At 34.6% G+C, this 13,095-nt stretch overlaps 1 protein-coding gene across 1 annotated transcript in view; it reads right to left on the bottom strand.

Annotated features, from left to right (window-relative positions):
• Window positions 1-208: 208 nt before the first annotated feature.
• Window positions 209-13,095, bottom strand: part of LOC132115702 (transient receptor potential cation channel subfamily A member 1-like) — a 71,964-nt gene continuing 59,077 nt past the window's right edge. The window contains exons 11-28 of the mRNA XM_059524114.1: window positions 12,749-12,849; window positions 12,416-12,585; window positions 12,028-12,192; window positions 11,332-11,446; window positions 10,861-11,027; window positions 10,241-10,325; window positions 10,080-10,139; window positions 9,888-9,986; window positions 7,477-7,547; window positions 7,107-7,260; window positions 5,117-5,206; window positions 4,625-4,794; window positions 3,745-3,874; window positions 3,458-3,640; window positions 3,287-3,355; window positions 3,070-3,165; window positions 2,812-2,930; window positions 209-947 (exon numbers count right to left, since the gene is read on the bottom strand). Of these exons, the coding sequence (XP_059380097.1) occupies window positions 752-947; window positions 2,812-2,930; window positions 3,070-3,165; window positions 3,287-3,355; window positions 3,458-3,640; window positions 3,745-3,874; window positions 4,625-4,794; window positions 5,117-5,206; window positions 7,107-7,260; window positions 7,477-7,547; window positions 9,888-9,986; window positions 10,080-10,139; window positions 10,241-10,325; window positions 10,861-11,027; window positions 11,332-11,446; window positions 12,028-12,192; window positions 12,416-12,585; window positions 12,749-12,849 (2,240 nt within the window). The 3' untranslated portion in view covers window positions 209-751. The remainder of the gene's footprint in view (window positions 948-2,811; window positions 2,931-3,069; window positions 3,166-3,286; window positions 3,356-3,457; window positions 3,641-3,744; window positions 3,875-4,624; window positions 4,795-5,116; window positions 5,207-7,106; window positions 7,261-7,476; window positions 7,548-9,887; window positions 9,987-10,079; window positions 10,140-10,240; window positions 10,326-10,860; window positions 11,028-11,331; window positions 11,447-12,027; window positions 12,193-12,415; window positions 12,586-12,748; window positions 12,850-13,095) is intronic.

Genomic DNA, 13,095 nt, shown 5'->3' with positions numbered 1-13,095 from the left:
TGTCATGATGTCCATGCAAAATCACAAAGTGATTTTTACAGTGTTCTTGCCATGCAGGTGCATGTCTTAATCTACTCCCAACTTGAATGACTTGTTTAAGTCTGTGAAATCACCATTGACAATCTTATCAACAAGTTTTATATAATGCAGCTTTCATGGGAATCTCATCATGATGTAGTGGTGGATATACGAAAAAAAAAAAAATGGACTAAAACAGACCCAAAAAATGAGGGTTACACACTTGTGCTCCCCACTGCAGAACTACTTTGAAATTACTGTTTGGTATAACAAAGAGTCTCAGGGTTACTACATCCGGGCACGAGGCCAGAAGAAATGTACATAATAATTCTTCTACTCGACCGATTGGTGTGATAAATCTATACGTGATGCATCACAGAGTTTCGAGTCTTTAAGTTTGCATTAGAAGCTTGTCAGTGCATTAATTCCAAATGCTCTTCTCATTTTCAGTACTGGTGCTATAAGATCTTCATTATGTATTAAACCACTGGATATCATTCAAACACTTCTCTTCAGAGTTCAGTGAAAACTTTAAGTGGATGTAATAGACTAACTCATATATATAAGTGTAACCTTTTAAATACATTATGAGCTCATGATTACACAATTACACTTAATCAGATAAGAAGAGCAACTAAAACTATATACTAAATCACAACAAAATATAGCCAGTATAAATAATGATGGCTGGGTATTTGGCTTATATTTACACATAATGTCATCATCTTTAATATCACTTCTTTGTCCTAATGGCTTGCAGCAGCGGGACCCACTTTGACTTCAGCGGTGAGGAGGAAGTGGGTTGTTTCAGAGCTCTAGGGTTATGTGGGCCGTCGCATTCATCAGCCTCAGAAGTGATTTCCATCTTCTGGATGATCAGCTTGAGCAGGTTATGCTGTTTCTCCAGCGAACAGGACATTGATTTTAACCTGAAAGGAAGAGCAGTTTTAAATGCAGTGTATGTCTTGTATAGATGAGAGTAAAAAAGTACATTTTATCTGATGCAACAACTGCACAGTTGTACTAAAATGCTTGTGTTTGTTATGAACCTATAAGCAGACTCTATTTCAAATATTATTTAAAAAAATATCACTTTTTCTGAAACTCTCTAAAAGTAAGGCAGGTGAGATATGTGAATTAGATCTGTGCCATTCATATTTGAATTTGATTTAAATTTATGTTGCAAACAAAACTTCTAATTGCTTAGTGTAGTTGATGCTGCATTATTTCTAATGAACACTAGAGGTTGCTCTCCCATAAGTCTGAAAGTTGTGTGGCATTGTTATTCAACTTTTTGCGGTTTTGTAAAAAATTTTGTATACATCTATTAAGTTTTAGTTCTTTTAATAGTTCAAAAAACTAAACAAAATGAAAAATATTGCTTTGATAACTAGCTTAAGTCAGCAAAATATTTTATTATTATAATTTCTTAAAAATATTTTGAAATAGTTTTAGTTGTAGTTAATGATAATAACCCTGGTTAGCCTTGTTCAGATTTTAAAACAACCTACAATAGCTTTATTTTCACTGAAATGCGTCAACGTGATTAGAAATTAACGAAACAGTTCACCCGAAAATGAAAATTACCCCATGATTTACTCAAACTTAATATATCCTAGGTGTGTATGACTTCCTTCTTTCTCACAAATACAATCTATAAAGCTATAAATCTATAAAGAGCTATAAAAAATTAATTAAAATAAATGTCCTGGCTCTTCCGAGCTTATAATGGCAGTGAATAGTGGTCGAGACTTTGAAGCAAAATAAATTGCATCCATTAGGGTGACCATATTTTAGTTTTTTTTTTTAAAAAAAGAGGACAGTAGGGGCAGGATGCATACAGGAGGTAGGAGCGGTGTTGTTGGGTTTGAGGGGGGTTAAAGTTAACCTCCAAAGTAGCGCAATAACCATATCATAAAAAAAACATATACATAGCATATTCTCACCGGAGCTTACGCTACACCTACATCCTGCCTCATCAGCTGGAAAGTTGTAAATATTGATATTTTTCTTACACAAATGCAATGCTTCATTTGAGGAGGCCTTTATTAACCCCCCAGAGCCATGTGGAGCACTTTTTATGATGGATGGATGCACTTTAGTTGGCTTCAAAATCTGGACCAATACCCACTGCCATTATAAAGCTTGGAAGAGTCGGGACATTTTTTAATATAACTCCGAGTTTATTTGTCTGAAAGAAGAAAGTTATATACACCTACTGTAGGATGGCTAGAGGATGAGTAAATCATGGGGTAATTTTACATTTACATTTAGTTATTTTGCAGATGCTTTTATCAAAAGAAACTTACAACTTTCTTTTTTGGGTAAACTTTCCCTTTAAACTTTTGCTGCATTATTTCTTACATCACAAAAAAAAAAATGCTTCAAATGTTTTCTAGAGGTCTCAGAAAAGCTTATAAGTTTGTGACTGTAGCCTTAAAAATTAATAAACAGTAATGTTACATTTAATAAATCCTAAAGTTATAATATACTTTAGAAATATATTTTTGAATGTTGTTAAAAGGTACAGAGGTACCTTAATGTCTCAGTGACAAAGCTGTTGCACTTCTAAAGCTACAGTTTTTGCACTTTTTTCTGACAGATGGCTTTATAGGCATAATTACTGCATAAAAAGTCTGATAAACCTTCCCATTTTTTATTGTGATGTTAAATAAATGGAAAAATAGAAAACTTTTCACACTGGAAAAAAAGTTTCTGCTCACTTCTGAAATCCAATCCTTTATGTTGCTCTAGTGGGTGTTCCTGAGTAAACCCAAAAAAAAAAGAGATCACCTGTTCTTTTGCTTGTGCAGCTCTCTCTCCAGAGGCCCTCCCTGCCGCGAGCAGAGGTTCAGACGGGTGCGAACAGTGTTTTGGATCTCACCATCAATGAGTGCCTGCATCACCACTTTCTGTTTAACAAATGATTGTCATTAAATGTTAATCTTCACTCAAATGTCTTTTATACTGTTTAAAATACGTTAGTTTCCAGAATTTTTGCAAAAGTTCATCTGCGACCAGACTAGGAATAGCATTTATCGAAAGACAAACCTTGCATTTATTGGGATAGATGGTGATAGATGGTTTGTCCACTCGCTTCAGGAACCAGTAAGGTAGCTTCTCCTCAAGGGTAGTGTGAAGTTCGATCTGTAAAGAAGTGCTTTCTTGATTAATGTGATGCACTAGATGTGATGCTTATACTAAATCTGATAGGTGTGCAAAATACTGCTAAAAATGTATGTTAATTAGAGATATCCAGACTGCTCACCTGCATGGCTATTCTCTTCAGCTCTGCATTTCTCTGTACCTCTGCGATATCTCCTACTGCCAAACCAATCTGCAACATGATTTAGACAAATAAGCCTAATACCTCCTAACAAATTGCAGCCAACATTAAAATAATAGCCGGCTTCCAGCAGGCTTGTGTTGAGTGTCCTACCATTAGGTTCATGAGAAGAATAGGCATTAGAAGCACAAAGAGCACAAAAATAAAATAGGTGATCCCAGGAAACGCCATGCGGCTGTTTTCATAAGCATTCAGAAATGTGCTCTGGTAGTTCAGCTCTCCCACTGTCATCACAAACGTCTGGGCTAGAGCAAGGCTGATGGAGCTGAACTCATCCTGTCGAAAGCAGCAAACAGTAAACATCATCAAACCACACCGAATTGCTAAGACTTGACAGGTCTGTCATGGTGGGTTGATATTATCTCTCTGTTTGGACTTACCTGGTGGAGCATCAAAGCGTAGAAGGCCAATCCAAATGCGAGCAATAGGAAGATAAAGAGGATCATGATGCACATCAGGGTCCTAACGATCCCACCAAACATCACCACGTAAATTCCAATTCGCTCAAACCTGCCATGTGACAAGGGCATATGAGAATTGTTTTATGCAATACATTTTAGACTATTTCGCAGAAATCAATTAAAAGTTAATTTATTTAATGGTAAAAGTGGGTTTATTAATCACATTGTGATATTCATTTTTATATTTACAAAATATTAAATTTCACAGTGCTCATAAATGATAACTGTATCTAAACATTAATTATAAGTGAGTGCTAGATTATGCCAATTTTTATTTTATTTTTTACAAGGATGCATTAGACTAGTGAAAAGTGACAGATATCTTTTGTAAAATTAGACATTTCTTTACTATTGCAAATAATGGTTTCCACAAAAAAATATATATATACTAAGATTGATAATAAAAAGAATATTACTGTTTTTACAGCATTAAGTAGATGCAGCATTGGGGAGTATACATAAATTAAAAAAAATCTTTGACTCCAAACTTCTGAAAAGTGGTGTATACTAAATGTAATAATATGAAAAATAAACATGCATTATATCAAATATCGACTGATATTGATATATCTATAAAAATCTCAAATATCGGCTGATAACCCATCTATAAATTGTGCATCTCTTACAGCACATATACAATGTATAGCACTTCATTTTATTAATCAGCATATAATGTACTGTATTGAATATGATTAGAAATTAAAATTGATCAGCAACCCTATAATATAATTGAGATAAATCTAGAAAATGTGACTTATTCGTATTAAAAGTCCAGGAAGGTAGGTCACTTATACTAGACCTCTGAAAGTAGAGCAGGAAGCCGATCCATGAAGTCAGAATGGCGAAAGCTCCTGCCTCCCATTGCCAAGTGTTCTCTAGATTAAAGCACATGGGAATGACAAAGGCTAAAGAGCTAATAGCTGCACACCAGTCAGGAGGGTTCGAGAAGTCAGTGAAGTAATTTATTCGCTGTAATGTAAAATATATGAGGGGTTAAATAAAATCACCTTTAGGTTCCAAACATAGTGCAATTTGAATACCCTCGCAAGTGGCAAAGAGCAGTATATAACAATGCATGCGAAATCTGAGCTGTGTTTTTATAGGTAAATCACATGGCTGGAAGGCTTAGAGACCTGCGAGGGAATCCCCACAGCAAAGGCATGTGTGTTTAATGTGCATCATGACATTTATGATTAGTGATGGTTTGATTGCCCTCTGCTGAGGGTCTCTGTAGTAGTATGAGAGGAATTAATAGTGAATGCATCATGGGAAGTGATGACATAACTATTACCTGCTGAGCCATCTGCACCAGCTCTTTGCAAACGGAATACACATTCAAGACTAGCACCATGATTATACAGACTGAGATTAAACATTTTTGCTGGATGGAGAGAAAAGAGAGAGGGGGAGAGAGAGTATCATTACAACATTATCACCAAATTAATCACATTTACATAATGACTGTATTTCTTTTCATTCATAACCCAATTAGCATATTATGCTAAATTAAAAATCTCTGCTATGGGGAGTGCATGTTCCTCACACTCAAAAATGGATAATACTAATGCCAATATGAGTATTGTGTGCCATTTGTAAAAAGATAAATAGTAATATGCGTACAAGATTAGACATACTTAATTTCATTGGGATTAGAACCTTGAGCTGATGAATAAATTGGAAGTTGATGAATGCCATCCAGATCATAATGACACTCACTAAATTAAGTAATGGGATATGGACAAGGTTATAAGGAAGTGCAGGCAAATGTGGAAGGATATGCATGTGATTATGAATGATAGCTTGAATAATTGGCTTGTCATTGCATAACAGATTAGGCCAACTTGACAACAAGAACCATAGGTCCTTCTGACCCCTATATAATGAAAAAAGTTGACATTATTGGTGTGCTTTAAAGGAATTCCTCACCCCAAAAAATGTAAATTACAGCACTTGCTCACCAATGGATCATCTGCAGTAAATGGATGCCATCAGAAAGAGAGTCCAAACAGCTGATAAAAATTTCACAATAAAGTAATCCACACTCGAAGTAAAAAAAACAGTGAGTTTGTAAGAAACAATTCCATCATTAAAATGTTTTAACTTTTTAACCGTTGCTTCTGGTCAAAATTTGAATCTATAATCCATAATAAAGCTTCATCCTGTGAGAAAATCCATGCCCTGTTGTTCTCTCATATATCAAAATCCACTGACATATTTGTTTAGAGCTGTTTTTGCTTGTAAATATTGCTTGATCTGTGCATATTGCTCTCTTGATTAAGATGAGAAAACTTTTTCACTGGAGAAAACATTATTATGGATAGAGGACTCATATTGTAACCAGAAACAACAGTTTGAAAAAAAAAAGGATGGATTTGTTTATTAGAAACATGCCGTTTTTATCTTCACAGGACATTAACTGATGGACTCGTTTCATGTGGAATATTTTTGGATTATTGTGATGTTTTTATCATCTGTTCGGTATTCTGGCAGCACCCATTCACTGCAGAGGATATATATCGATGTGCAAGTGTTGTAATGCTAAATTAAGAAGTAAACTTGTGACCCTGCGGGTGAGTGGATTTTCATTTTTGGATGAATTATTCATTTAAATAATGCCAAATTATTTCTTAAAGGGTTATTTCAGATGAAAATGTAAATTGATTGATTGATTGTAGTGTGATTATATTAAATTCTTTGATTTGTTACCTTTAAATGAAAGCCAAGACCTTCATTCCTACAGTTGTTAATTGGGTGTGAAGATTCGTTTCATTCATTTTCTCTGGATTTGTTTGATTACTATTTTTATTTTACAATTTTGAGCAAAATTTGGAATGTTCCTAAATTCATGTTAAAAATCAGCATGTAAAAAATAATGGGACTTTTCTACTCTCTTCATGAAAAGTGACCCCTAAATTGTCTCTTTGAACACCCAGACCCTCCCTTGTGTTTTGACACCACTGATTTGTAGCACCACATCTATCTAGAAGACAGAATTATATTAATAAATCTAAAAAAAGTATTATCATTTCCCTCTCTCTTAGCGTTTATTACACTGTGTGACTTTGAAAGTAATTCACAATCAATCTGATTGTCATTTAAATTCAACTACCATTATTCTCTTCCACCTTTCCCTTCTCTGCTTGTCCCTGATACGCATCTCCAGCTGTCATTTGTCCCACACATTACTGGAATTACACTCTACATTGTGTTCACTTTAACTCTTTTGAGCTCATCTCTTCCATATACAAGAAGCCACAGATCTCTGAACAAAGGCTATCTACCTCTCTAAAAGATACGGGCACCATGATTACAGATGTGTTGTTGCCAAAAACGTCCTGCTTTGGTCTCAGATTGAGGATGAGGTATGTGAGGGGCAACAAGCCAAGCAGGTAGACAGCCAGGTTGAGCAAATGAACCTTGCTTCCATACGCCTTCCTATCCGAATAAAACACAATATCAGTAGGATATTCAAATGCTTATGTAAACCAGTCTATTTGTTTGAAGTGATGTTAACACTGCACTGCTGCTATTTTGAACCAGATGCACTAAAGTAAAATGCAGTGACTGTATTGTATAGGACTGTAGAAATTAGCATATCATAGTGACTTAAAACATCATGACTAGAACCGTTACAGAACATCTTTAACATACCACTTCATCTCCAGGTATTTTCGGCTCACGGGGTGAGTGAGGAGCTCCAGACGGTTGCACTGCACCATGGCCTAGTGTGGTGCAAGAGTTACTATTTATTCTCACACTATTTTAGGATGGAGAAAGACTAAGAGCTTTGTATTTAAGATTATTTAGTGTACAATAGGGTCTAAAAGTCAGATATTACTATATTCAATGCGTGTATATATATATATATATATATATATATATATATAATGAGGTGCCAAACAGGAAATAATTATATAAAAATCTGAATATATAGTTATTAGCATGAATATATATATAAAACACAGAATTGTTAACATTTTTGCACATTTATTAAAAAAGAAAAACTGAAATATCACATGGTCCTAAGTATTCAGACCCTTTGCTCAGTATTTAGTAGAAGCACCCTTTTGATCTAATACAGCCATGAGTCTTTTTGTGAAAGATGCAACAAGTTTTTCACACCTGGATTTGGGAATCCTCTGCCATTCCTCCTTGCAGATCCTCTCCAGTTCTGTCAGGTTGGATGGTAAACGTTGGTGGACAGCCATTTTCAGGTCTCTCCAGATATGCTCAATTGGGTTTAAGTCAGGGCTCTGGCTGGGCCATTCAAGAACAATCAAAGAGTTGTTGTGAAGCCACTCCTTTGTTATTTTAGCTGTGTGCTTAGGGTCATTGTTTTGCTGAAAGGTGAACCTTCAGCCCAGTCTGAGGTCCTAAGCACTCTGAAGAAGGTTTTCATCCAGGATATCCCCGTACTTGGTCGCATTCATCTTTCCCTCGATTGCAACCAGTCATCCTGTCCCTGCAGCTGAAAAACACCCCCACAACATGATGCTGCCACCACCATGCTTCACTGTTGGGACTGTATTGGACAGGTGATGAGCAGTGCCTGGTTTTCTCCACACATACCGCTTAGAATTAAGGCCAAAAAGTTCTATCTTGGTCTCATCAGACCAGAGTCCTTCAGGTGTTTTTAGCATACTCCATGGGGGCTTTCATGTGTCTTGCACTGAGGAGAGGCTTCCGATTGGTGGAGGGCTGCAGTGATGGTTGACTGTCTACAACTTTCTCCCACCTCACGACTGCATCTCTGGAGCTCAGCCACAGTGATCTTTGGGTTCTTCTTTACCTCTCTCACCAAGGCTCTTCTCCCCCAATAGCTCAGTTTGGCCAGACCGCAAGCTCTATGAAGGGTTCTGGTAGTCCCAAACGTCTTCCATTTAAGGATTTTGGAGGCCACTGTGCTCTTAGGAACCTTAAGTGCAGCAGAAATTTTTTTGTAACCTTGGCCAGATCTGTGCCTTGCCACAATTCTGTCTCTGAGTTTTTTTTAGGCAGTTCCTTTGACCTCATGACTCTCATTTGCTCTGACATGCTCTGTGTCTGTAGCTGTAAGGTCTTATATAGACAGGTGTGTGGCTTTCCTAAACAAGTCCAATCAGTATAATCAAACAAAGCTGGACTCAAATGAAGGTGTAGAACCATCTCAAGGATGATCAGAAGAAATGGACAGCACCTGAGTTAAATATATGAGTGTCAAGGCAAAGGGTCTGAATACTTAGGACCATGTGTTATTTCAGTTTTTCTTCTTTAACAAATCTGCAAATATGTCAACAATTCTGTGTTTTTCTGTCAATATGGGGTGCTGTGTGTACATTAATGAGGGAAAAAATTAACTTAAATGATTTTAGCAAATGGCTACAATATAACAAAGAGCGAAAAATTTAAAGGGGTCCGAATACTTTCCGTACCCACTGTATGTATTCAGATCTACTTCTATATATTCAGGCTTATAACTATATATTCAGATTTACATTTATATATTCAGAATTAAAACTATATATGATTTAGCTTTACATGTATATATTCAGAATTAAAACTATATATTCAGATTTACTTATATATATTCACACTTTACATTTATATATTCAGGCTTATAACTATATTTTCAGATTTACCACTGTATATATATATATATATATATATATATATATATATATATTAAGGTTTTTAATTATATATTCAGATTTAAATTTAAATACTCAGAATTATAACTATATATTCAGATCTACTTTTATATATTCAGACATAACAATATATTCACAATTTAGATTTATATATTCAGATTTTTATATTATTATTTCCTGTTTGGCCCCTCATAATAAATATATACGTCTGTGTGTGTGTGTGTGTGTGTGTGTGTGTGTGTATATATATATATATATATATATATATATATATATATATATATATATATATATATATATATATAAAATGCTAAAAGTAAAATACTTTTAAATTTGCATCATTTAGAAGTGAAAAAGACCAAGTAACCTAGCAATTTACAGTTATTTACAATTTAATTTGTATGGTGTATATATATATAATTTAAGGGGACTTACATTCATAGCTGCCAAAGGTTGGTACTTCATTGTTTTGTCTGTTTTGCTATACTTCTTCAGTTGTATAGGAGCCTGAAGCCACTGAAAATCATACTTGATCTGTCAACAACATTGAACAATTACACTTTATAGCGTTAAGGAACCTCATTAATAGCCTTAATGCAACTTTTTGCACATTTGTGCAAGGCTTACATGATAATCTGAACTGTTGGCATCATGATCAGATTCTAAAATACACCGGTCCAGAAGGTGCTGTTCAGCAGAGAAAGGGGTTTAATGTAAAAAAAAATATATAATAATTATAAACAATAGCTTACATAAATATTCATAAGGTGGGAAGTTAATACACAAACCCTGAAAGACTCTGGGAGAAACTCTATGATGTCCATCACGGCACAGCGGGATGTTGTTTTAAATGTCTTTATTGCCTCGCCAAACCTGCAGTGAATTAAAATAGCTTTTTCAACTGTTGGCAAACTGAGAGAAGAAAAACAATATAGGTTTAAAAGAAAATAACAAAATACATATTTACAGAGTTTTGCAATGGTAGACCTTCAACTGATTCTCTCATGTTGTTGCATCAAAAATCCTACTGTACACTGATATATATATATATATATATATATATATATATATATATATATATATATATATATATATATATATATATATATATATACTTTATATCAAAACACTAAAAGGAAACTTTAAAAGTGTTTATTAAAAGTAGTTTAAAAGAGTTTTCAGAAAAAAAAAATCCTGATTGAAATGATTTTGATGGAAATACTGGACTGACACAAATGTATTTTAATTATCTGAAAGTTTCAGCCAAAAAAAACAAAAAAAAAACATTAATAATAATAATAATCAGCCTAACAATAAATTGAACAATGATTTTACGATGTTAATTCATATATTAAAATTAATACTTTCCCCCAAAAGGTGATCATCTTTAATGTGTATGTCTCCTTACCTCTCACTTTCGATTATAGCGTTCACTACTTCTTTTCTCTCATTACGCACAGCTTCATGCAAAAAAGAGTTGTCAGCATTGTTGAGAATTATTTCAGCTCCTCTGGCCAATAACAGCAAAACAGCACCTACATGTCCCATTTGTGCAGCTATGTGAAGAGCCGTGTTCTGTTTGATCAAAAATACAGTAATTAGATTTTAAAAACGAATCTAAAACAGCTTTCTATTTAAATATATATATATATATAAATGTATGTAGTAGCTATAAATATTAAAAACAGTTTCAATATTAATATTTTTTTGTGAAAATTGTGATACATTGTTTTGCAGGATCATTTGATGAATAGAAAGTCCAAAAGAACTGCATTTGTGAGAGTATGTTAAGTTTGGATCTTCTTCAGTGGTTTACCAATAGCTTAGTAATTGTATTTCTCAAACCGATTGTGTTGTTTAGGGTTTTTACGCCGCTTACCCCATCCTCATTCGTTTCGTCCAGTAGTTTGACATTGGCTGCCAGGAGAATTTTTGTTGTCTGTGTGTATCCCTCAGCCACAGCATGATGTAAACAGGACCAGCCTTTGTAATCACTAAAGATTACATAAGACCTTATGACAGAATGTCCGGCTGAATGAACTCACAACATAATCAAATGCAATTTGTGAAGCTGTTGCCAACTTAACTGAAAAGCTGGAATATAAGCTTTTGAAAATTGTATGCAGTTATGACCATGTAGGGTTATTATTGTTAACTAAAACTAAAACCATAAAAACAGGTAAGATTAAGGAATCTAAAATATGGTCATGCAGAATAAGGCATTGATATTTACTTTATAAGTACTAATAAACACCCAATAGGCTAATGCAACTAATGATGAGAATTGGTTCCTAATTGGTTTTTACCAGATTTTACATTAAAACATTTTTAAAACATATTTTATTTCAGCTATTTACCAATTAAGGCAATCATTTTCATTTAATTAAAGCTGAAGTACTAAAATAACTAACACTTAAAAATAATAAAACTGTCACACACAAGAAAATTGCTAAAACTTAAACTAAGATGATAGTAAAATAACACTGCCTGGTAATTATGTAAAAACCACTTGTGATGACTGCGTAGACAGAAAAAAAAAGTAGATGTTTCACTTTCCCACAAAAGAATGGTGTACCTCTGAAAAAGCGCACCACTCCTGAGCAGCAGCTCCACAACTTGAGTGTGTCCTGCCCTTGAAGCAAGATGGAGGGGCGTCAGACCCTTGTCATCCCAATCGTTCAGCATTTTAGAGTCTGTGAGGGTTTCCAGCAGCCTTTTACATGTGTTTATACGCCCATATCTGACAGAAATTGGAGAAAACTTTTAATATTAGCATTTTTAAGAGTGCATGAGATGTAAAAGCTTGGAGTTATTAATTTTAACATGCGTTTTAATGCCTGCACAATACTCATACCTTTGATATGTTATTATAGGTCAAATCTTACTTATATATAAGAAAATAAGCACAAAGATCTGATTTTCATATAGCTGCGTGCCTGTGACTGTATTAAAAACATTCTCACTCTGCAGCAAAGTGAAGAGCTGATTTCTTCTCCCGTGACTTTTGACCCACAAAGATATTGAGACCCAGCATATTTTTGACCGAATCATGAATGCCAAGTTTGCAGGCGTAGTGCAGAGGAGTGCAGCCTTCAACATCCTCATCAGACAACATCTCCTTCAAGGCGTTACACTGGAGGAGGCAATGGGCTCTTATAACTATATACAGAACATATGCAAGTTCAAAACAGTACATTATGTAATAATCCATAACTAAGGGTGACTTGGATACTTTAGGCTTTCTTTTAAAATGAAAGAGCTGTGTTCTGCATCTGACAAACAGATGGTTTTCACACCTGTAAGACTGTCTCAGGAAGATTTTTCAGCCCTTTTGGTTGAAGAACGACAAAGTGGAGGAAGTTGCGACCAGCTTCGTCTTTGATTCTGAAATCAGCACCTTTTCTCAAGAAGACAATATTATGTTAAAGGAATAGTTCACCCAAAAATGAAAATTCTGTCATTAATTCCTCTCACCCTCATGACGTTCCAAACCCACATGACCTTTGTTCGTCTTCAGAACACAAATTAAGATATTTTTTATAAAATCCTAAAACTTTCTGACCCTTAATAGACAGCAATGTAACTACCACTTTCAAGGCCCAGAAAGGTAGTAAGGACATAATTAAAATAGTCCATGTGACAT

The sequence above is a fragment of the Carassius carassius genome, chromosome 35 (genome assembly GCF_963082965.1).
Source record: "Carassius carassius chromosome 35, fCarCar2.1, whole genome shotgun sequence".
Lineage (NCBI taxonomy): Eukaryota > Metazoa > Chordata > Actinopteri > Cypriniformes > Cyprinidae > Carassius > Carassius carassius.
This window is presented reverse-complemented; position numbering and strand designations above follow the sequence as displayed.